The sequence below is a fragment of the Anoplopoma fimbria genome, chromosome 20 (assembly GCF_027596085.1).
Source record: "Anoplopoma fimbria isolate UVic2021 breed Golden Eagle Sablefish chromosome 20, Afim_UVic_2022, whole genome shotgun sequence".
In the NCBI taxonomy this organism is placed as follows: Eukaryota; Metazoa; Chordata; class Actinopteri; order Perciformes; family Anoplopomatidae; genus Anoplopoma; species Anoplopoma fimbria.
The window spans coordinates 17,639,808-17,663,880 of NC_072468.1; the positions used below are offsets into that span (position 1 = coordinate 17,639,808).

Sequence of the window (24,073 nt, forward strand, 5' to 3'; positions counted from 1 at the left end):
TCAATCTTAAATAAGTTAAATAGCTGTATCATTTGCCAAGTAATATTGATTACAATTATTTAGTTTTACTTTGACAAATTTATATCAGCCTGTGGAATCAGCCAATCAGATTGCTCCATTTCGGACCGGAAGCTGTGTTGTTTACATTTTCTAAGATGGCGGCGGGGATGTATTTGGAGCATTATTTGGACAGTAAGCTGTTTATTATGCGTTTTAATGCTTGAAAACATCTGATCCTAATTAGCTGGTTTTATATTCGGTCTCTGGTTGTGTAATGTAGCTCCTGCACATCTTCCGTCCGGAATGAACCGCTTTAACCGTTTCCTCACGGCCGGCGGGTTTAGGCTCGGTCTATGTGCTGGGGCAGCAGTTACCGCATCGCACCGTAGCGAGAGAAGGATGCCGTTTGAGATTACACACATAACCTACTGTATGAATCACTTTCCCTGCTGACATGATTTGTGTTCATCAAACAAGCAAATACAGTAGTCCCCCCCCCCTCCTTGCTCTTTACTGCAATGCATTTGAATGTTAGTTAATGGCGTCATCCGGCGCACATGATTAATCTATCCATCCTGCCTGCTGTAGGTTGTTGTTTCGTGTTGATCACACTGAAAGTAAACTGATTCACGTCTCCCCCTTCACAACACCAGGCATCGAAAACTTGCCCTTCGAGTTGCAGAGAAACTTCAATTTGATGAGGGATCTAGATCAGCGGACAGAAGGTGAGAACAATGAGCTGATGAACTCATTACTGGGGATTGTTACTCTGGGTTGAGCTGGAATATATATATATATATATATATATATATATATATATATATATATATATATATATATATATATATATATGCTGTACTGTTAGAGAGACCTGGTACAGCACACCACCAAAAGGTCTTATGATGGGTCAGAGCAGTGTTTCCCAACCTAGGGCTCGGGGTCCCCGAAAGGATCCTGAGGGGAGTCTGAGGGATGGCTGTAGGATTACGAAAATTAGGGGGGAAAACATTTGTTGTACAAAATTGTATATTTGATCTCTCTATTGATTGCCCCTTTCTTGTAAAATACTGGATACTTAAACTTCATCAGGACACTAAAAACATCCCTAAAATGAAACAATCCAAGACTGATCTTCTTACGACTAATGTCCTCTGATGCCACAACCTGTGAAGAGAAGTCAAAAGTACTCATTACTTAAGCCGAACAGATTGGGAACCACTGATCTTCAGTAGAATACTTGCATATACTGCATAACAGCCTTGAGGTAATAATTACCTTTTGTCAATTTAGTATAATAAGTTGTGAGTGATGCAAAAATAACTAAATGTTCTATCCAGTAACCAAGATATTTAATATACTGCTCAATATGACTGTTTATGCATGCTAAACAAGAAAACAGACACTTGAGATTTGTCCCTGCAATAATGTTTTGTATATTTGAGTATTTTTTATTTATTTTTATCCATTGCTAACTTTGTCTTAACAGTAACAATGTTGTTTTAGATGTTTTACTTTACTTAGGTTTACTTGTTTCTCTTCTAGATCTTAAGGGACAGATAGACTCTCTGGCTAAAGAATACACAGCCAATGCGCGGACTCTGTCCTCTGAACAAAAGCTGTCCATACTGAGGCAGATTCAGCAGTCGTACAGTAAATGCAAGGAGTTTGGAGATGATAAGGTGCAACTGGCCATGCAGACCTATGAGATGGTTAGTATTTTACAAATAAACATAATATTTCACATACATCTCTAAATAATATGAGACAGTGATGAACCCACAATGCTACTATCAGTCGGCTGATGTTCTATTATCTGCAGGTCGACAAACACATCAGACGTCTTGACACAGACTTAGCTCGGTTTGAGGCTGACCTGAAGGAAAAGCAGATCGAGAGCACCGACTATGATTCCACCTCCAGCAAGGGGAAGAAGGGTGTGTGTCCACTATATTGGCTTGATATCTCTTATATTTTTTGCAGGGTAACCAAAACCAAACTTAGTGGAGTAATAAAGTGTTTTTTGTATTTCCAGTTGAAACCAGACAGAAGGAAAAGAAGACCGCTAAAACAAGGTCTAAAGTGAAGAGCTCAGATGAAGATGGGAGTCCTAAAAGTGCACAGAAGAAAGTCAAACTCCTTCAACCGTACGTCGTTTATCTTATTTCCAGCTTGTAATGACCATGTGTTTATTTTCATGTTTGAAATTATAATTTTAGTTTTATGATCATACTCCCTTTCCCACTTTCAATAAATTTCTCCCATTTTCAGAGGAGAATTCAACAGCCCTGCCACCAACTTTGGGAATGTGCACCCATCTGATGTGCTGGACATGCCGGTGGACCCCAACGAACCCACCTACTGTCTGTGTCATCAGGTCTCCTACGGCGAGATGATCGGCTGTGACAACACTGATGTGAGTTTTATTTTTTTGCCCCCTTTCAGTCTCAGGGGTCACATGAGGAGCTTTTTGGGTTTGTTATTTCCCCAAATCTTTCTGCATTAAACAAGATTATGGGGTGGGACTAGAGATGCAGTGATACTGATATTAGATATTGACAACCACTCAAAAAGCTGAATCATGCATTGAGACAATGGACCGATCTGGAATCAGAAACAATAATTTTGATAAATAACAATTAATTACATTTATATCTATGTAGTTATTTTTTTAATTTTGTTACACAAAGTTAAGAAAGCAATGTTTAAGTAGAGCCTGATGTTGCCTTACACATGGAAGTGACACCAGTCTCTTCCACACAATGAGGGGTACAGCTAATTAATTAAACAATGGTATCGGATTGGTACATGTATCGGCCGACACCCGGAGGCCAGGTATCGATATCAGTATCTGGACTGAAAAAGTAGGATCACTGCATCCCTGGGAGGAAATTAATATTGTGATGGATTTAGTTTAAAAGTAGGTGGCATAATTGTTACACAAAGGAAGCTGACATTAATCTTTACTTTAATTTTGTGGATTAATAATGCTTTACATCAGTTGCCCTTATTATAGAGGTGGAGGCGAACAAAGTGGAAAATGTTTAGCTGTGTATATTTTGGCTGTAGGTGATGTTGTGAACTGAAACCTTTGATATACGGAAATAATTCAGCGATAAACTATTTAAATAGGCAACAAAAGAAGATAGAAAAGAGCTCACAGCATGGTTCTGATTGCAAATACAAGTAAAGAACTAAAAATGACAAATATATCTACAAAGAAAGTGTTTAATGAATACAAACATTTGTCTAAAGACAACAATTAGAGACAATTAATCATTGGTTATCTTTCTATGCTGTTTTGAACCTTGTGGATTCTATATCTGTTTTCCATATTGCTGATGAGTTGCATTGCCTATATTCATCAAAATAATGACATGTTGCAAGAAAAGGAAATGTGGAGTTTTTTATAAATATCTTTTTTTATCTGATAACACAAACTATGGATTTATTCCGTTTAAAAGACATGCAAATTGAATGACCTTTCTAAACAACCTTTGATTAAATGTTTGTTTTATTGAAATAACATTAACATGAAATAACATTCAAGTATCACAAAGGTCAACAACAATGCACATTTATGGAACAGGCCTGCAATTAAGATTAAATAAGGATTTTGAAAAAAAAAGGTTTAATGTTATATATCAGTAATTTGTTTTTGCACATAGAGTACAACTACATCCTTTCCCTTACACATTTCCTAGATGTAAACCAATAAGATGCTTATGAGTCCTGCAGTCTTGTGCCTCTTCCTCTGTAGATAAGGTCACAGATGACAGAGCAAGTGATTAATTAGCAGATGCAACAATACCAACGCTGTATGAGATAACTTTCCTTTAAAGGTTGATTTTGTTTTCGATCTTGTGTTTTGAATAATTTTGTCTCGACTAAGTGCTCCATTTGCAGGAATACTTAACAGCACATTATCATTTTTTGTCTTTGCTCCAGTGCTCCATTGAGTGGTTCCATTTTGCATGCGTGGGCCTGACAACCAAACCAAGAGGCAAATGGTAAGAAACCCAGGATGAAATGTTCTATCCTAGTTTCAATGCATCCGATAAATGTACGCACTGTTACTCCTTTAAGTCAACTAAATATTTATTTTTGCTGGGCGTTTTGCTTTCTTTATGCAGGTATTGTCCACGATGCTCTCAAGACAGAAAGAGAAAATAAAAACACCTGGGAAAAAACATGGACACAGATCAGATGGAAAATGAGAAGAATATTTCTTCATTAGTTTCTAGATTTTTTTTGTTTCTCATCTTCCTTAACATTTGGTGCTTTTCTTTTGGTTTATATAATTTGCCTTGGTCTGATGCAGTGTGTTTGAAAGAGCCAAGTGGTTACAAATGTATTTAAAAAAAACATTTTTTTAAACAGTTAACATGTTTTTCGTTTACGTTACTTTTGGTGCTCTTATTGTGATTTCTTTTTTTACATTATGTTTCACGAGTGAATAATAAACACTACAAATGCCCCTAGTGGTTAAACAGTTCCAAGTTGTCACGATACTTAATACTATATTCACATGTGCTACAACATTTTTTCTCTGAAAACAGTTAGGCCATGAATACTTTTTTTTGCTTTGTTGTATAGTTAGTTTCTTGTGGTTAGCCTTGGAACACTAGTTTTATGTTTTAATATAACGAGAGGGCAAAAGAACATGAGGACAAATGCTGCATCCCGACAGTATTAGTCATCTGTGGGAAGTGAATTAAACCAATTTTAATTTTAACATTTGATTGAGTGCTGTATAGAAAGTAAAACATTTCTTGAAAAGTATTGTCATCTCTGTAGCTGAAACATTGGTACAGTGGAGAGGGGGGTGATTGTGTTGTCAATCATTTGAATACAGCTACTACCTCAAAAAAAAACTTGCCTTTGTTGTCCTTTTGTCTGTGCGTTTTTATGAGATAGTCTTCCTTTGCGGCTCTAGCGTCGTGTTGTAGTGCTCACGGTTAACCGGTAGGTGGCAGTGCTGCGCAAAACCAACGCGCATCCTGTGACGTCAGAGCTCCATTGATTTGGCGCGATATCCAAATAAGTTTCAAACCTTCGGATTCAAACAGCTTGTGGGCGGCGGAGAGAGCAGACCACACGTTTGTCTTCAGAGGTCGTCGTCGTGGATAAGAGGGCCGCAGTCGGTAGAGGTGAGTGTTATCTGTATAACTTAGTAAAACAGTTGTTGGCTTAGTGTAGATTAGTTAAAAAAAATAAAGTTACGGCCAACAAGTGAGGAGACGCAGTTAGCAGCTAGCTAGCGTGCTAACGTTGCTAGCTGCAGCGCCTTGTGTTTGTGTAGCTAGCTAGAATCACAACAAACCAGTAATGTTCACATAATATGATTTATCATTGAGAGTGATATTAACTGGCATGTTAGAATTAAGTCGTCCACTTTAGCTTCCAAGTTATTGTCAAAAACTGACGGAAATATGAAGTTATAATTTGTTTATTTTTTTTGTTCTTGATTCAGGGATGTCGTGGGACTTCTTTGTGCCCGTGTGCGTGGGAGACCTGGTGAAGTCTGGGGGGATCAACCAGTACGTCGTCCAGGATGTGGTGTCCCCAAAACAGCTGCCACCCTATCTCAGTAGTAAGTAGCTTTTGGAGATGTTCTTTGTCAGACATTTTAAATTTGGGCTGGTGTATTTTTTGACCACTTTCTGTCTCTCTTCCACATAGAATTTAAGGCTGCATTGAGAAGCCAGGGGCCTATGTGTATACTTGAACACTTCGACACAGGATACAGCGTGCTCCAGTAAGTATTGATTATATATAGCTTGTTATTGTTCAGTAAAGCTGCATGGGCACTAAACTGCTGTCTTTTCTTTTTAAGGCAATGCAGATCAGTGGAGCTGGGTGTGAAAGAGGATACTTTGGAGTTACTAATACAAGGTTAGAGTTTTTCTCATGTTTCAATGTTTAAATAGTCAAAATTTCTGCCTTGGTGTGCTGAATTGATCACATGTTGTCTTTTTATTTTTATTTTATATCCTCTCAGTGGTTAATGGCTTGGCTGCTTCCTTGCCAGCGCTTCTGGTCTCCACTTCGGTCTCATCGGCAGAGCGCAAAGAGAAACTTAATGCAGTTAAAATGAGTGTCTACCTGCTCTGCAAACTCACAGAGATCTTTGAGAGCGACTCCAATAGACAGTGTATTGTCACGGCTCCTGGGAAGGTATGGTCATAAGAGATATATCTAAGAAACGTGTTGTTAATGGCTATGCCAGGGACATTTTGCAATGTTAAACCATTTTACATGCCCGCATGATGATATCATGGCAAGTTTGATGATCCAGTCAGACCGAGAGATTGTTGCTTCTAGCCTGCTGTTAGATGGGTAGTCTTGGTGGTGTGATGGAGTTTTATTGCACTGCTGTAAGGGCCCATCCACAGTTAACTTGTCACCTTCTATAACCTCTGCCCCCCAAGAGCCATGGGATGGGTCAGGTAGGAGATGTCAGACAATGTGTGGATGCATGTTTGTCTTTTTGTGTGTGTTGTATGAATGTATATGTATCAGCTAGCAAGAGGCTATAGTCTCAAAAGTCGGTTTGACAATAATGAACTACAGTCTTTGGTAAGCTGAGGGCATGTAATGAGAGTTAATTTTCATAGTCAATTCTATTGTCTTGTGTATCTTTTGAGTTGATTATCTATTTGGCTCAACCGATTGAATTTGTCATGTTTTATCTGTCCTACACAGGGTGGTAAAAAGGGCAAAGGTGGTGGAGAAGGACTGCTACAATGGGACAGTGAGAGAGAGAAGGTTCTGCAGGCCCTCGTCCAGCTCCTCCAGCTGGATATTCGTTCCCTCTGGAGCCTCTCCCTGGTAGAGGAAGAGTTTATCAGGTACCCAGCTGATTAGGGAGCTCTGGGCAAGAGAACACTTTCAGACTGAGCTGTCTGTATTCAGTTAGTTGGTGTCATCTCCTACTTTGTTCTATACCTGGCACTGATAACATTGGTGCCTGTTTGTGTTTAAATTGCTTCCATTGTGAACATTTCCTCACAGTCCTCTTTTTTGTCTTCTTGAGCTCTTCACTAAATATCACACACACCAGTTTTTGTGGTAAGGCTTAAGAACCATTGCAAACATTTAGTTTAGCAAATTACCTAATGGAGAATAGTGAAAACTTGGCTTCAAGTTTTGCTTCTTGCTTATTCTACTGTACCACAACACCAACACACTTTCAAATGGTTTATTTTGTCCCTTTCTTCTCTTAGTTGTGTGACCTGCTGTTGCTATAAACTACTTGAAAACCCAACCATCAGCCATGTCAAAAGCAAACCCACCAGAGATTGTATTATCCACCTACTGGGAGTGCTAATCAAGAAGTACAACCACCTTCTGGGTTAGTCTCATAGTCAAATGCTGAACCTGTGAGCAATAGATAAAGCATGTCGACCCTTTCAGTTTCATAAATTTGATGTATAATAAAGCATCATTGCAAGACCTATTGATTTTCAGCAAACATTGTACATTTGGATTTTAGTGTATACTCTCTCTCAACTCCTACAGGTGCAAGTGTAAAGGTGATCCAGTTGCTGCAACACTTTGAGCAGTTGTCATCCGTGTTTGCCCAGGCAGTGTTTGTGTGGAGCACAGAATATGGAGTCAGGGCGATCATAGGAGAAGTTATAAGGTCAGTAAACATAATGTGTGCATATTGAGTTTACAACAGATTGTCCTCTTTGTAAATCTGTTCATGTTAATCTGATCTTTGGTTGTAATTAATCATGCTTGAAAGTTCATACCTTCCCCCCCCCTTCTCCTATTCCTTCAGGGAGATTGGTCAGAGGTCAAGTGAGGAACTTGCTAGGGAGGCATCAGGGGTCAAAGCTTTTTCTTCCTTCATTGCAGAACTCGGCTCCCTAGTGCCCGAATTAATGATCCCCAACATTAGTGTGCTCATCACACACCTGGAAGGAGAGGTACTGAATACTTGAACATGTTCTTCTTGCTTGCATAGTCATTAATTTACAGCCCCTGAATGGGGAAACTGTTGTTAAATTCATGTTAGGTACATACTTTAATTTCCCCGTCATGGGTTGTGTCTAGCTTATACAGTAATGTCAACAGTAATGTGCTACAATGTCTTCACAGGGTAACAGTCCACTTGTAGCAAATGTCATACATGACAGGGACTTCACAGCATCCAGTTACATTTTAGATAGTCTCCATGTCCGAGTTTGCATTCACTATGAAGTGATTCTCGAAAAGGAATAACTTTAATGAGTATAATAAGTATGAGTTGCTGCCGTTTTATTGGTCAATAAGTTCTGTTGCTCAAGTGCAAGATTTGTTGTTATGCTGGAATAATTCATCGCCCCTCTTTGAGGACTTAATGAGCGTTACCATACGGATACAAGAGAACTGTTCAGTTGACATGTTGCCCAGTGATGAGACCAAGGCGAATACGAGCTTACTGAACGAGAGCTGGGTTCTTCTTGCCTTTATTGGCGGGTAATCTTGGCAGTGCAGAGGAGCATTCCTGCTCTGCTGTAAGGGCCCGCCAACAGTGAACTGGCTCAACCCAAATTATTCCTCTACAGTCAAAGCAGAGTAATTGCTGGGATAAAGCCGACAGTGTGTTTTGTGTGTGTGTGTGTGTGTGTGTGTGGTTGCGTGTGTATGTGTAAGAGGCAAGGAGTTCACCCAGCTCTCTTTAAGGTTCAGTTTGCAATGAGTTGCTCTTTGGTAATCTGAGGGCAGAGTTCAGAAACTAAACTGGACACAAAGTAATATGTTTATTTGATTTGATGCATCATTCTTGCATCATGAAATGCCAATATGCATAAATCCTCATTAAAGAGCCAATGATTGTTGTAGAAACTAAAAATATTATGTCACTGACACAAGAACCCTTTCCCTATTTCCTACTGTTTTCCAGAGCCACACAATGCGTGTCGCCGTGTGTGAGGTCCTGGGAGAGATCCTCGTGCGGGTCCTGTGTGGTGACGGGCTCGATGAGTCTGGTAAAGCTGACCGCGACCGCTTCTTTGACACACTGCAGGAACATCTTCATGACACGCATTCCCACGTTAGGGCACGTGTGTTGCAGGTCTATGCACGCATAGTCAACAGCAAAGTAAGTTTCATTCACTTATTGAGTCTCTGTAAATGCATGTTATTAAATGCTCCACTTGGTAATAATTACAATCTCTGTGTTTAGGCTCTTCCCCTGTGTAAGTACAGTGAGGTGATGGAGCTTGCTGTGGGGCGACTGATGGACAAATCTATAAATGCAGTGAAGAGTGCCATCCAGCTGTTGGCAGCATTCATCGCACACAACCCCTATAGCTGCAAGGTCACTAAAAGCAACACCATAATGATAACTAGGAATAGCAGTTTTTTCAGATTTCACATTCTCACTGACCTATGTTCTTCTTCTTCTTCTTCTTCTTCTTCAGCTTAGCAGTGCAGATCTGAAGAAACCGCTGGAGAAAGAGGCCGCTAAACTGAAAGAGATCAAAGAGAAACTAACGGGAAAAGCACCAGGTAAGGATAAACCAAGCGAAGTTCATTGTCCTTTATGCTTAAATGTTTTTCCCAGTGATGAGACCAAGGCGAATACGAGCTTACTGAACGAGAGCTGGGTTCTTCTTGCCTCTATTGGCAGGTAATCTTGGCAGTGCAGAGGAGCATTCCTGCTCTGCTGTAAGGGCTTGCCTACAGTGACCTAGCTTACCCCAAATTAGTCCTTTTTTAAAGTTAAAGTGGAGTAATCATGGGTATAAAGCTGACAGTATGTGTATATGTGTAAGGGGCAAGGAGCTCACCCAGCTCTCTTCAATGTTCAGTGAACTGTGAGTTGCTTCTTTGGTAATCTGAGGGTCAATTTCAGAATCTTTTGTGCAAAACTGTATTTCAACGGCAATAAACATGTTGTTTTTGAAATGCTTAAGGCTAATAAATATGAGTGAAGCAGAATATATTGTCAGAAAAAAAACATGTTGCAAATTTTTGCAATGTTTACATATTCACATACCACCTTTTCAATTACAATTCTACAAATAGTATAAAACTAATAGTTTAGCCTAATTATCCGCAACTGTGCAGAAATACTGGTTTTAAAGAGAACGACTAGACGTGCAACATTTAGAACTTGAATGTCGACTTTAGGAATAAAGCTTCCAACTATTTTGTACAGCCCTTAACTTCTATCCTTTTTTTAAAATATTATAAATTAGCTTTGGAAAGAACACAACCTTGTGTATCTAACATTAGAAAGAACAATGTGGCACAGTAGCAAAATAAGATAAAATGCTGGCACTCCAGAGTCCGACATTGCAGTTTTTAATCCAAAGAACAGTTCTCTTAACATTCTGTCCTACGGCTGCTAATTGATTTAATTTGCAACCTTTTTCTGTCAGTTGTTCCTCTTCATTTTCTTTGTAGCTCTAACCTGAGTCATCCTTATTGAATTACATTTTTTTTTTTTTTTTTTTTTTTCTTTCCCTCTCCCTCCCGGCAGTGGCAATGATTAAAGCATCTGAGCTGTGGGCCGCCATGGAGCCCGAGCTGCTCGTCACTGTCAGGGCAGAGCTGGAGCCCACAAGTGAAGCAGAGGAGGAGGAGAAGGAGGATGACGACAGGGATGTGGAGGAGGACAAGGAGGCAGAGGACGACCGAGCGACTGCAGTGAAGGTTGCTCAGTTCCTCCGTGTCAACAAATACAGGTGATGCAAACCACCAGTGTCGGCTTTGGTAAAAGTTGACCAAGACCAAGGGTCACTACCTGAATGATTTCTTTCTCCCACACTGTCAATTAGCCAACAATATGATGATGTGTGACATTTTCTTTTGTCTTCCCTCTCTGCAGGAATGCTGTGCGTCTTTGTATAAGAGCCCACAGATGCTTCCCTGAATCTGAAATGTTTGCGTCTCTGTCCACTCTCACCCCAGAGACTGTAATAGACACACTGGCTCTGATATTCAAAGGTAAAGCCTACTCTCAGTTCAAGTGATGCGTTTCTATCTAGAGATATACTTGTCATAAGAGCTCTTAGATGTGAATCTTAATGGAAGCATGATTGAACACACTTAAGATTTGGTTCTCTGCATTACCTCTTGATTAGAGGAAATATATTTTACATTATCGCTCACTGGCAGTTCATTATAACTGACTTGTCTGTAATATTTGCCTTTTTATATAAGGATGTGACTAGAGGATATATTTTAGAGCATAAAACACTGCCAGATACACATGTTAACTTACAAAATGTTTCTATCATTTCATGAAATAAATAAGAACACTTGGTTGATGAACATGAAATGGGATGTGTGAGATCACTAGAACCTTTAGCTCTGTTTTAAGACTCTTTTATCCTCTAGCAGTTCAGACAGGGAGAACAAAAAACACATTTACAAAAGCAATGGCAAGTATTGAGTTGAACAGGAGTTGCCTTTTATTTATTTTTTTCAGGCTCTGACGAGGACACCTCTGAGCTCAGCCAGAACTTGCCACCAACCCCACAGAAGGAGGCAGAGAAGGAGGAGGAAGAGGAGGATGGGGAGCTGAAGAAGCAAGAGATGTTGGTGCAGTACCTGAAAGACACGGAAACCTTCGCCTTACAAGTGGAGAGAGCAATCTCTGTTATCAACACCATGCTCTACTTGAAAACCACTTCAGGTAGAGGCAATATTTATTAGAGTGACTATTTCCTGAGAACAACAAAAAGATCCCAGCCTCCTGTTCAACAGGAACACCCTTAATTAGCAACAGGAGTGCAAACCTACTCGAACATGTGCAGTTCAATATATTTGATGTAATTTAAGAAATATTTTCACATTTGACAAAGGCAGTTTTTGGTTTCAGTGGTCCAGGAGGCTGTGCAGTTTTGTGTGACTGTATGTGAGTTCAGCGTCGCCAACTCTGTCAGTGGTGTGAGGAAGATGTTGCCTCTGGTTTGGTCAACGGACGCTGCCATTAAAGATGCTGTCGTTCAGGCCTACAGGCGCCTGTACCTAAACCCTCAGGGAGACACCATCCGGTTTGTAAAACTACCTCATACATGAAATATATATGAAAAGACCCTAACAGTGACTATTTAATGTTATTTCAGCTGATACTTCATTTAGTTTGATTAAAAAGGTGTAGGGCTGTACCAAATGGTCAAAAGATCCATTGATAACGTTGACATTCAAAATATACATAAATGCTGTGCAGCTTTTATTTTTTGGCATGTATGTTCATTTTGTTTTGTTTAAACCTGGTATTCCTGCACAGTTGCAGATAAAAATCAGGCTACACAAATGTTATTAGCATAATACTATCTGTAGAATAAGATTCTAGTGGTGGCTGCAAAGGATTGTTTAAGTCTGTGATTTCTAAAAACTCAAGGGTAATAACAAAAAATGGCACTGTACAGCCCTATATATTTGACTGTTGGGAACATATTAAGCCGCTTCAGGGTTACTAGAGTCAAAACCTAACATGAAATTACATGATTCACCAGTATGATGCATTATGTGTGCATACTCAAAATTAGTGTTGCGTTCTCTTCTTAAACTAGCTGTCTCTTCTTTCATCAGGGTAAAAGCCCACACTCTTGTTGACAGTCTCTCTGAGCTGATGGTGGATGCATCTCTGGGAACAATCCAGTGTCTTGAGGAAATAGTGAGTAACACTTTAATACACTCGTATGAATCATTTCTGTGTACGATGCTCAAATAAAGAAACACAACTATGCAGAATATTGAATGGACCAGCCATAAAATGTACAGTGTGAATTTGATTTACTTTGTGTTTTCTGTATTTTGTATACTTTGTTATAAAACGTATGAAGAATTGAAACATGTTTCTGGTGGTTGCTTCAGGTGCAGGAGTTCTTTGGCAGTGGAAGCCATCTTCAGTCCACTGTAGTGCAGGTCTTGTGGGAAAGGTTTACTGGCAAACGAGAAACTTCTGGCTTACAAAGGCGAGCTGCAGTGTTACTGCTGGGTATGGCTGCACGGTAAGACCCGGACCACTTTCCGTATGCTCCTATGAAAGGTTTCAATGCCATGATGAGAAAAAGGGGGTACAATATTAGAGGTTTTTAACTTTGGTTTTGAGTATAAAAAATGCCACTCAGCTTTAAAGTTGCAGGCTAGAATAATTTAGCCCCACCTACTGTGACTGTTAAGTAACATAAGCAGTAGTTAGCATAAACGACTCTGTTCCTGTTACTGTAGTGCTTCCATTTGCTGTACATACTTGTGTCTTGGTTACTATGGATGAGGTGTGTTGGTGGTGAGAACTAATTTATCTGGATTTTTTTCGAGATGTATAAGTGATGCTTGTGCAATTATTAGAATGGATAGTATTCGGTTTCATCTTATTTAATTTCATTGTTACAGTTTTGTGTTTAAGTTCAGTTGTCCTAACTTTGCAATATTCCTGGCTGTATAGAGAAGCTTCTTTTTAAATTTTGTTTCTGCTTTGGCTACTTGACATTCAGCAAATCCCCTCATTAGTCAGAATACAAGCTCAGCCTCGGCTCCTCTTCATTGTAATCGAAGTCACGACCATTTAACTAGGCTCCTTGCCAGTGCATTTCACTGCATATATATATATATATATATATATATTATATTTTAGTGTTCCCCCTCAATCTACCTCAAAGACTGCCACAGCTGTAGGAAAGAGCGAGCCAGTTAAAAGACTATCTGCAGTCCACCCACACTGCTGCCTCTCTTCATCCAGCCGGCAGCATTCATAACCTATTAAATCTTATGTACTTCTTCTAACCCATCCTCCTACACGCATTATCTGGGCAGCAGCCTCGCACTGGCAAGGCCAGCACAGAGTGCTTGGGGTGATGTAGGCCAGAGATGTTATTATCTCGCTTAGCATAATCGTATGATCACTAGGGAATATAAAATCTAAACTTAATGCCTCTTTGTAGAAATGTATTTTTTGTTTTTATGTTAATCCAACAGGGCAGAGAGGGAGGTGGTCCTCAGTAATCTGGACACTCTTTGTTCCGTGGCTCTTGGAGAAAAAGTGACTGAAGACTTTCTTCTGGCCAGAGACTCTGTTATCACCATCTGCAGCATCACGGACCATCACAGGGTAAGGAGACATAAATCGTGATTTGCTTCTAAGCAAGTCCTAATGACCAGAGGGCCACATTGACTTGAGTGTGTTGATAAAATAGATTTTCATGTTCTCTATATCGGTGCTGAAAATCTGTATTTTTGGGGTTATAAAATGTATGAAGTCATTTGCATTTCTTTTATTGGAGGTCTGAGAGGGGGTTTAAGCTCTCTGCTGTCAAATAGTAAGGAGCAAGTAATGTGACATGTAGGATGATTCTGTCTGTAAATTACTTTTTAGTAAGTTTAGGGGTTTGCAATTTATTTTTACATACACAAACAGTGGTGTCTGTATTTCCCAAACAATAACGAAGTAACGCTATTGTCAACTAAACACAAGTGTTAATTAAATGCATTTCCTGTGTGAGTTAAAATGATTAACCACCAAATGTCCTATTACCCCCATGCTCACACTCAATATCAACTGCTGCCAATATTCAGCGTATTTGTTGGAAAAACAACAATGATGGGTATCAAAAACTCGTAATTTCCAACCGTTATCTCACATTAGGTTTGCAATTTGCTGTGTATGAAGTGTTACTATTGCATATTTTTAAGTATAAATTAAATGCATGAAATGCCGTTTATCCTCTATGGGGCAGGAAAATGGGGCTTTTTTTTGTAGGCTTCAACAAAATGTTAATATCCTCTGCTGCATTATCTCCACCAGCTATCAAAAGGTGCGCCGTTCAGACTGCCACAGGACCATCAGCTCTTCACCTGCCTCACACAGGCCATCGCTGAAGGTAAATGCAGACAAATGTGCCCTCTGTCGAGCAATATGTTCATCTTAGCCTTCACCTGCTTCACGCTGGTTTCTCCCTCTGACCTGACTGCTCCAGGTGTGGTGATGGAAGACCCTTACTGGCAGAGCTTCATGGAGCAGGCCGTCCGTCTTCTCTACTTCCTGGCTGAATCCCCCGACCAGCTGTGCTCCCGGCTGCTCCAGCGCAGCGCTCGCCTCTTGCTAGATCAGATCGCAGAAGGTGGCGAACTCAACAAGGACGCTGGCCAAACACAAGATGGATCTCAAGAGTCCAATGAGCAAGGTGAACAAGGTGAGTCTCTTTGGTCTACATTGACTCTGTGTAACCTGTCCAACATACTGTTAATAACATTTGTCTTTGTGTCTTTGTCTCCTGCAGTGAACTGCGTGTGTCTGGCCCAGCTGCTGGCTCTGTGTGGCTGCGTGGCTTTCTGGCAGGTGTCTCACCTTGAGCGCAGTGTGAGCGCTGAGCTGCGGAGGAGGAGAGGAGAGACGGAGGAGAGGGAGGAAAAGGAAAAGGGTCCATCCAGCAAAGCTAAGGTAATGAGGCTGTATATCACACTAGTACACTCACCCACAGGAGTATAAAACAATCCAGCACAATGCCCTTGAATGGAAGTATTATTTTAACTAAATAGTCTGAATATGTTGCTCTGGATAATTTTGGAGGCCTTTTTCACAATTTTATGTTTTTTATAGACAAACATTTATCCTCTAATCAAGAAATTAGCATAAGTTGCAGCCCTGTTTCAGTTCATATCAGAGCTCCTGGAATTTTAAAAGTACTTTGCAGATACTTTAATATTACATTAAAGCCAAAACGACCCCCTGAGTGGTGAAAATCATTGTGACAATCAGAATGAGTCTCAGCAGGATGGCTTGATGAGATTCATTTTAATGATGGCTCATAATTGTTCAGCTCATCAAGGAACACGAAAATAAAAATCTCTTAATTAGCATGAGTCAGATTTGTTATTTACTTAGTTTTTGTTACTTTCTTTCACAATTATTTTCTATGAATAACCAGAGTCTTAGAGACAAAAAAACTGTCACTGTCACATGGTATACCACGCCAGTAAGAGTTTTCTTTGTGAATTTATGCAAAAAGCGGCATAGAGAGATTTGAAAAGAGGTTCAATAGTTGTTTTGATACCTTCTTCTCGTGTGAAAACTTGTCCCGATTGGAGTCTATTGTAACCAAATTTCAAGTCTATTGGCTGCGTTTCATACTTGTCCATTTAGGATTATTAAGTGTCACAATCACGCTGCAGTGAGACCAAAATTCACCAGGGGAAATGTAATTGCACGCTGTAGTCGATGAAAGGCACATAGAAGTTAATGGGAAGCCAAAATCCTCTGAATGACTGCAGCATCAGCAGAGTGAGCTTCAAGTCCAACCGCTCCCATTATGATCTCTAGGAATGTGTTAAGATGGGGAAGTGGCAGTTTTGTAAAGCTCTTCTGTTTTTCCCCACAGCAAGCAGCCAATGAGAGTGCTATGGAGGAGGAGCTGGGGTTGATGGGTGCCTCTGCTGAAGATACGGAGGCTGAACTCATAAGAAAGATCTGCGAGACTGAATTACTCGCTGGTAAGAAAAACCAGAGCTAGAGGTGCACCCATGGCAATATTCTTACTAAGAACTATAATTGACAGCAGACACAAACATATTTTCTTTCATGGAATTGAAATTAAATTGTTTATTCATAAAAAAAACATTTTTTCTGGTTGTTAACATCGATTTTTGAGAATATAATGTTTTCATATATTAAACATCTTATCCCCACCCTCCTGTCTGTCTGTTTAGAGGAGAACCTGCTGTGTGCGTTCCTTCCCCTGCTGGTGAGAGTCTGCAGCTCCCCAGGACGCTACTCCCACCCACAGCTCACCACTGCTGCCTGTCTGGCGCTCTCTCAGTACATGATGATAAGGTAAAAACATATTGCCTATTCCCCTCTTCCTGTTCTTTATATATTCATATCAATAAGGTTAGACTAAATAACAAACGCTGCTCTGTACAAGGCAGCACAGGTAACATGAACAGCATACTAAGTCTTCTATGATATTAAATGTATTATTGTTTTTGTAGTGTTGTTCCACAAACACACAAAAGTTAAATGTTAAATAAAACTTTGGATAATGTAATACTGTTTAAGACCAAACAATAAATCACTTAATTGATAAACTAACTCTCAGAGTGATGAAAATATTAGTACGTTGCACCCCTACATATGTGACTTGTCTTCAGGAAACGTAACTCCAGACAAACTGACCTGAATTATTGAAATGACTTCTAATGCTGTGATTTTCTTTCTCTTCCACCAGCCCATCGGTGTGTGAAGAAAACATCCGTCTCATGTTTACCGTGCTGGAGCGCTCCTCTCTCCCTGTGGTCAGGGCAAATGCCATAATAGCCCTGGGAGATCTCACCGTACGTTTTCCAAACATTTTGGAGCCCTGGACTCAGAATCTCTATGCCAGGTAATGTAATGACAAGTGCAACTAAAGGGTGGCATTCATTGTTTTAAGTTTCTTCTATCGTTCTGTAGCTTCTCAGTGTTGAAATACAAATATTGGACCAAGTACATGTTTTAGCATCAAATTGCTATTTTTCCCAAGCCATTCTAAAAAACAATTTTCTCTGTTGTTCCTGTTCACAGCTGCTTTAAATGCCGTCAAACATCCCTTTCAGCCAGCAAACTGAAGCCATTCTATTGCTCTTTTCAAAGCCACCAGACTCCAATTTTTATCTTGCAGGTGTAATCACACAACCCCACTTCAAAAAATCCAAATTATCCCTTTTCATTTTTTCCAAACTGAGCACAGCTAATGTTGATTATTGATAACCTTATTGATTAGCTTGCTTGAGTAACATACATCCCGGCTTTTTGTTAACTACTGAGTGGGTGTTTCCACGTGAAAATCCGGAAAAGAACACTGATGGAGTTGACCTTGTATTAAATTAATTTGTCACAGTAGCAGCTCATGCTCATCGTCACACTAATCGACTTTTTTTCAATTAGATGGACATTATCACAAAAGCGCTAGATTTGCTTATTTATTTTCCACCCAACAACATAAGGATAGCCTGACGGCTCAGCTGAGTGGGTGTACTGTAAACGGCGTCCTGTCTCAGCGAACATCCCCCCTCCGCTTGTACACTTCAGCCATCGTCATCCGGATCCCACAACCGAGTGCTGCTGCTGTCACTGTGCTCCACTGAGCCACATGATGGGAAAAGTTTACTCTTCCATCACAACTTTATTTTATTTTTTATTTTTTATTTTTTTTTAATGGGAGGAACAAACTTTTAGGTGATCTGTGTGTTCACGAACACCAATGATATGTTTTGTATCCTAACCACTGCGGTTGCCATGGGAACTGGCCAGCGGTCTGTGGCCAGTAGATAAACCCACCCCCACACGTGAACTGGGGTGGAGCCTTTGACCGCCTCAAACATGGGTACTTTGAGACAACGAACAACTTAATTACTAGTGTGTTGCAGATTGTGACTAGAACCAATGACGAGTGTGTTGTAATTATACAGAGCGGTTGGGTGAGCAGAAAGGGAATAATTTCGGGTGAAGTCAAAGGTTCTACACAAGTTTATGCTTGTAGGTACGCTTTCATTTTAAAAACACTTAACACTTGTTTTCCTATAGCTAGCTAAGAACCTGCAGTTTCTCTTTTTGATGAAATGCAGTTTTAATTATAATGGTTGATAATGCTCACTGACTTGTTTTGGACTTGTTTTGGACTTTGGACATTCTGTTCATTTCTAATGCCTCATTGCCCTCGTGTTTTTACCTGATAAGCATTACATGGCATTCCCTTATTGTCTCCCACACACACACGACACCTCCACTGTGTTCTGGGCTGCTTCCCTGGAGCCTCCCGATAAGCGTGTTAAGAATTAATTACCCTGCGTCGTAGCAGTTGCGAGCTCCTTTCCATTGGCTCGTGGAAGTGCCATGTTCAGGTGTCTGATCCTCTGCCAGGAATCCTGCTCTCTGTCATAAACCAGAAATAGTTAATTAGTTTCTTTTGTTCTGTGGTTATGGGTGAGGGTGAATCTAAATTGGTCTCGGAAAGCTATCAGACTGCCCTGCCACAGCATGTCCAACCCCATTGTATTCAGCCAAGGCTGTGCCAGTAACGTTCTGCCTAATAACCCAGTCTTTACCGAAAGCTTAATCGACTGCGATACAGCAAATACACAGTTGGCAAGAATTTGTTTTTTGTTTTTTTTATCTCCACCCATGTTTTTAGTTACGCTAGTGATGTGGCATTTTATAACGTTGGTCCAGACTGAAATATTTTAACGATTCAATGTTTTGCCATTGAATTTTGCACGGACATTCATGGTGCCCAGAGGCTGAAACACATTGACTTTTATGATCCCCTGAATTTCCTGAATCTGAATGGATTGGCACATTTTGTACAGACATTCATGTTTCCCAGATGATGTTTCCTAATGACTGTTATTTGATATTTAATCAAACCAAAGTTCAAATTTATGTTTTGGATTGATGAAATGACAACTTGGGTTAGAATCTTTTGTATTCCTCTGATACTTTCAATATTAGTGACTACATTATCAAAAATCGAAATGAAATTTAAGAGGAGAAAATCCCCTGTTATCATATAGTTAGAGTTTGACAAAAGATACTGACTTCTGGCTTCTTAATCATAGTAAGAAGCCGATTGAGAAAAATAGGTTTCACACCATAATCAGGACAGAAAAAGGTAGAAAATTAATCATCCAGTGATTTCTCGTCCTCTTCTCCTCTAGGCTCAGTGACGAGGTTCCTTCAGTGAGGCAGACCGCTGTGACAGTTCTTACTCAGTTGGTGCTTAAGGATGTGCTTAAGGTCAAAGGTCAAGTCAGCGAGGTGGCAGTGCTGCTAATTGACCCTGAGCCTCACATCACCAGCCTGGCCCTGAACTTCTTCAATGAGCTGGCCTCTAAGGTAGACACACACACACACACACACACACACACACACTCACACTCACACTCACACACACACACACTCACGGAGCCTGAATAATGACGTTTTTTAACTCTTGGTGCTGCCCATCAGGACAATGCCATCTACAACCTGCTCCCAGATATCATCAGCCGCCTGTCCGACCCAGAGAGAGGCATGACCTCGGAGGACTTCAACACCATCATGAAGTGAGTTGAATACTTTTCGGTATCTGTCTAGTCCCGTTTTCTGCCTTCATCCACTGAGGATTTGACTGTTCTGGGCAGGATTGGGCAGGCCCGGTGGAAAAGATTCGTGACTTGTTTTTGACTCTTTCGAGGAGAAAGTTGACAGCTTTGCTATTTTGGGAGTTTTTGTTTAGATGCTGTATTGTCATTTTGTGTGTTTTCAGACAGCTCTTCTCCTACATCACCAAGGAAAGGCAGACCGAGTCTCTAGTAGAGAAACTGTGTCAGCGCTTTAGGACTGCCAAGTGAGTAAATCTCAACACCTCTCACCTGTTTTTTTCCTCTTGTTTCACTTAGTATTTAATTTGTGCAAAGTGCAGGGATGGCTGCGTGAGTAATTACTGTGTTTTCAGTGTGTGAAAATGACAGAGGGTTCTTGTCCCACTTCAACTTCCCCTAACGTCTCTTCTTTCTCAGTGGGCATAGACCTACTGCCATGTACAGTACCTGTTTTGAGGTAGCTGCATGGAAAAAGATGCAATTAAATAATTCTAACATTTCCTTGTCACCCGCAGTCTTCAGCCCGGTCACAAAAAGCTTTTAACATACCGTATTTTCCGCACTATAGGGCGCACTGGATTATAAGGCGCACTGTCAATGAATGGTCTATTTTCGATCTTTTTTCATATATAAGGCGCACCGGACTATAAGGCGCATTAAGCGAAACAAAACAGTCAGTCAGTCAAACTTCCTCCACTTCCTACCATTGATTCATTAATGTTGACTTCTCTCGCAGCTGCTCTATTCCCATGTTCTACTGACTGATAGCCTTGAGTGTTCAGTCAGCGTGTCTCTTGACAGGAGCCATGTGGGGTCCTTATACACACACACTGTAATATTATGGTGAAGCACAGTATGTATTACTCCGCGACGCTCCTGACTACGGTAGCCGTAATGCTGCAAGCGGTGCGGCTTTGTAGTTTACTAAGTCTACTGAAACATGTTGACAGAGCGCCGTGTACCACACAAAATCGCTTCGAGGTCAGTAAGCACAACCAGAATTAATCCATATATAAAGCGCTCCGGATTATAAGGCGCACTGTCGTTTTTTTAGAAAATTAAAGGCTTTTAAGTGCGCCTTATAGTGCGGAAAATACGGTACTCTGGTTTTATGAAACATCCAGTCATGAGGTTAATTAATAATTTACTTACCAAGCACAATCATGATTTAATGTTATTAAATGAAATGGCTGAACCAAGATAGCTGAGCAGCAGTCTTAAGGGAAATTTTCTTCTTTTGAATACGTTTCTCCCCACTTTAGATCTGCTCCAACTCTCAGACTTGCCGATTTCAAAATTTAATTGTATGCTAAATCACACTGAAAAACTGGTATTTTGTAGTTTTGTGTAAATCACACGATTGAATCATACATGAATAGATTTTAGTTTTTTTATCCCTGTTTGCACTGTATTTTATTTTATTTTATTATTATTGCTTTTGAACAAAAGCAGAAACCATTTGACTTGTTGTTGAAAAGTGCTATACAATACACTTATCTTGCCTTCACAGAGCAGTTCACCTAGACTCTGACATATGTTCACTCATTTAGTCATGGAAACTATCTTCCTATATAGTTTAGGATTGTATATGGACCCGTTGGCTCGGCCAGGCTTCAGTCTGCCTCTGACTCACCCATACTCTGAGGAAGGACATTTTATATTACACAATGGCAAAGTGAATTTAGATACAAGAGGCTCCTGGAAAATGAGATTTGGTCCAAATGTCAGGGCAATGCCATATTCGTGAGTAATGAGGTTTTATGTTTAGGAGCTAGATTTCTATGCATTTCACATATTTTCTAATCGGGTTTAGTCTCTAACTCCTACGACTCTCGTTCTGCTTCTCTCTCAGGACTGAGCGTCAGTGGTGTGACTTGGCCATGTCTCTGTCTCTGCTGTCCATGTGTGAGCGTGGATTCAAGAGGCTGCAGGAATGCTGGGAGTGTTACAGCGACAAGTTAACGGAGCCTGGAGTCTACCAGCCTCTGCTTTCCATCACCGCCAAGCTCCGCCGTGGAGCCAAAGCCCAGTTCAAGGTGCCAAATACATCTCCATTTCAAAGAAGATGGGTGCTCTTTAACTTATTTTAATGCAATCTTTGTGTTTACTGATGGTAACTTTGTGTCCCCAGGCCCAGGTAGATGAGTTTGAAAAGCGTCTGACTGCGGTTCACACGCGGGGGCTCGAGAATGTGGAGAGTCCCGAGATGGATGAAGAAAACGCAAATGAAGGAGGATCGTCTGATAAGACAGTCATGCGTACACCTCTGCCCGCCAGAGGCCGAGCGAGGATAAAGAGAGGTCAGTGGTCATAGGATTATAATTCAAGGGTCCTGGTGTGTGAAACTGAGCAACCAGAAAAATGTGATCTTTATTTGAGTTATGTTTTGGACAAAAAAATAAAAAAGATCTGAATTTGTTACAGGTCAATCAAAGCCATCAGTTTCTGGCCGCAGCGATGACAGTTTTGTGACGCCTCAGAAATCTCGCAAGTCCAAGAAACCTGTGATCACTTTCAGCAGTGATGAGGAGGAGGATGAAGAGGGTGAGTGCAGCCACTTTATAAATTCATGAGTTGAATTACTTGTATCTGAAATTGCTTTTAAGGATTCTTCTGCCTATCAAATTACATTCTAAATTTTTACACTTTAATTGTTTTTTGGAATTTTAACACACAATTTCCCCTAATGTGAATCACATAAAAATAATTGATTATTAAAATAGCTGCAAATAACTTTTTCAGGTATCTTTTCTCTACCAAACGACTAGTTGTTTCAGCTGTTGGTATTATCCATAGAGTGGACTTCAGTATTTTGGCAGAAGTCGGTACTAAACTTTAGATCAATACAACAAAGTTCAGAGTCTTGCGTCTGTCTAAGAGGATTTAGGAGTGTTGCCCTTAAAAGGGAGCTGTGCATTGTAGCAGCACTAATCCCAGATCTGGGGATATCTCTAATGGCTTTGATAGAAAACAATTTGAAAGGATTAAATCAATCTACAAATTACAAATCAGATTTTCTTTGCATGTTCTCCTAATTAGATCTTTAGGATTCACTGAAATACCTTCTGCTAAAATGCTCAAACCATTCCTAAGCAATTTCTTTTGTGTCCTTTTAGTCCAAGAGTCCCTTACTGGTCTTGCTTATCAATTTCTAATCTTCATGTATTTCTTCATCAGATGCTGTGATGGCGGAGAGTGAGACCCCTAAAGTGACGACGCCCATCGCCCGCACATCTCGACGAGCTCGCCTCAGAAACTGATCTGTCTTCTGTTGTTTTGTCTTATTTCTGTGTCTCTTCCTTTAATCTTTTACCTGAAATGATGCATTGCATTTTTACTATTTTAATAGCATTTATTTCATTTTTTTTTTAACCTTTTTTTAAAAAAAAGATTTTTGTATATTTTATTTTAACATATTGGTACTTAGCACCAATTTCAAATAGTCCGATGATGTATCTAATAACATGGAATCACAACATCTTTTAATAAACCTGGTTCTGGTTTTGATAAGAACTCTACGGCTGTCTGTCTCATTCTGAGCTGCGTCACTCACCGGCCTCTGCACGCTGAATAAAACCTCTAGAGGCTGACGCAAAGAAATGTGTGAAGGGTTGGGGTGTCTGCTGGGTTATGTCAAGTAAATTTACACCATCATTACAAGCAGCATTGAAAGTCTGCTTGTATCATGTGTTTGGACAGCGGTGTTTAATGGGTTGTCACAGCTTGCCCAGACAGTATTACTATCCCACATGCCTCTCCACTTCATTTTCCTCTCGTTTCTTTTCCTTTGTTACTGCATGATCCTTCATATCGGTTTAAAGTCTTTATCAGACGAGAAACAATTTTGCTCTCCTCACCAGTGAGTGTGGCTGCATGTTTGTTTACAATCATGTTGGGTTTTTTTCCCGCTCTTATTCTGTCTGACACATTAGCTGTAGCCTCGTTGGCCGCCTCTGTTCTTGTAATCAATCTCTTTTGTAGGTCTCCCTCCGCTCTCTGCCTGGTGCTTTTT

The 24,073-nt window shown here is 40.3% G+C and overlaps 2 protein-coding genes and 3 non-coding genes across 5 annotated transcripts; all 5 read left to right on the forward strand.

The window, feature by feature from the left end:
• The first annotated feature begins 125 nt into the window (after nucleotides 1–125).
• Nucleotides 126–4,862, forward strand: ing4 (inhibitor of growth family, member 4). Its single transcript, XM_054621671.1, has 8 exons — nucleotides 126–192; nucleotides 654–725; nucleotides 1,543–1,709; nucleotides 1,820–1,934; nucleotides 2,033–2,144; nucleotides 2,269–2,413; nucleotides 3,946–4,007; nucleotides 4,131–4,862. Exons 1-8 carry the CDS (start codon nucleotides 156–158, stop codon nucleotides 4,168–4,170), a joined length of 750 nt encoding a protein of 249 aa, XP_054477646.1. The 5' UTR covers nucleotides 126–155; the 3' UTR covers nucleotides 4,171–4,862.
• Nucleotides 4,863–5,041: 179 nt separating this feature from the next.
• ncapd2 (non-SMC condensin I complex, subunit D2) lies at nucleotides 5,042–23,562 on the forward strand. The gene is made up of 32 exons (XM_054621576.1): nucleotides 5,042–5,147; nucleotides 5,471–5,590; nucleotides 5,680–5,755; nucleotides 5,834–5,892; nucleotides 5,999–6,174; nucleotides 6,703–6,848; nucleotides 7,224–7,351; nucleotides 7,519–7,642; nucleotides 7,784–7,931; nucleotides 8,891–9,088; nucleotides 9,173–9,307; nucleotides 9,411–9,498; nucleotides 10,475–10,679; nucleotides 10,823–10,941; nucleotides 11,426–11,632; nucleotides 11,819–11,993; nucleotides 12,535–12,619; nucleotides 12,820–12,956; nucleotides 13,924–14,056; nucleotides 14,750–14,825; nucleotides 14,922–15,137; nucleotides 15,225–15,385; nucleotides 16,323–16,434; nucleotides 16,651–16,774; nucleotides 17,169–17,324; nucleotides 19,636–19,813; nucleotides 19,928–20,022; nucleotides 20,226–20,306; nucleotides 21,914–22,097; nucleotides 22,193–22,361; nucleotides 22,486–22,605; nucleotides 23,239–23,562. Exons 2-32 carry the CDS (start codon nucleotides 5,473–5,475, stop codon nucleotides 23,319–23,321), a joined length of 4,212 nt encoding a protein of 1,403 aa, XP_054477551.1. The 5' UTR covers nucleotides 5,042–5,147; nucleotides 5,471–5,472; the 3' UTR covers nucleotides 23,322–23,562.
• Nucleotides 6,259–6,590, forward strand: LOC129110355 (small nucleolar RNA U85). Its single transcript, XR_008532219.1, has one exon. It is a non-coding gene; the product is annotated as a small nucleolar RNA U85 (small nucleolar RNA).
• On the forward strand, nucleotides 8,392–8,711 carry LOC129110356 (small nucleolar RNA U85). Its single transcript, XR_008532220.1, has one exon. It is a non-coding gene; the product is annotated as a small nucleolar RNA U85 (small nucleolar RNA).
• On the forward strand, nucleotides 9,548–9,836 carry LOC129110357 (small nucleolar RNA U85). Its single transcript, XR_008532221.1, has one exon. It is a non-coding gene; the product is annotated as a small nucleolar RNA U85 (small nucleolar RNA).
• Nucleotides 23,563–24,073: the final 511 nt, after the last annotated feature.

What these genes read in the sequence shown, in the direction of transcription:
- ing4 (XM_054621671.1), top strand. Translation starts at nt 156, where the DNA reads ATGGCGGCGGGGATGTATTTGGAGCATTATTTGGACA. An exon ending in TCTAGATCAGCGGACAGAAG is followed by an intron (nt 726 to 1,542) that starts GTGAGAACAATG and finishes TTTCTCTTCTAG; the next exon opens with ATCTTAAGGGACAGATAGAC. An exon ending in CTCCAGCAAGGGGAAGAAGG is followed by an intron (nt 1,935 to 2,032) that starts GTGTGTGTCCAC and finishes TTGTATTTCCAG; the next exon opens with TTGAAACCAGACAGAAGGAA.
- ncapd2 (XM_054621576.1), top strand. Translation starts at nt 5,473, where the DNA reads ATGTCGTGGGACTTCTTTGTGCCCGTGTGCGTGGGAGACCTGGTGAAG. An exon ending in GAAGTACAACCACCTTCTGG is followed by an intron (nt 7,352 to 7,518) that starts GTTAGTCTCATA and finishes CAACTCCTACAG; the next exon opens with GTGCAAGTGTAAAGGTGATC. An exon ending in CCTCAGGGAGACACCATCCG is followed by an intron (nt 11,994 to 12,534) that starts GTTTGTAAAACT and finishes TTCTTTCATCAG; the next exon opens with GGTAAAAGCCCACACTCTTG.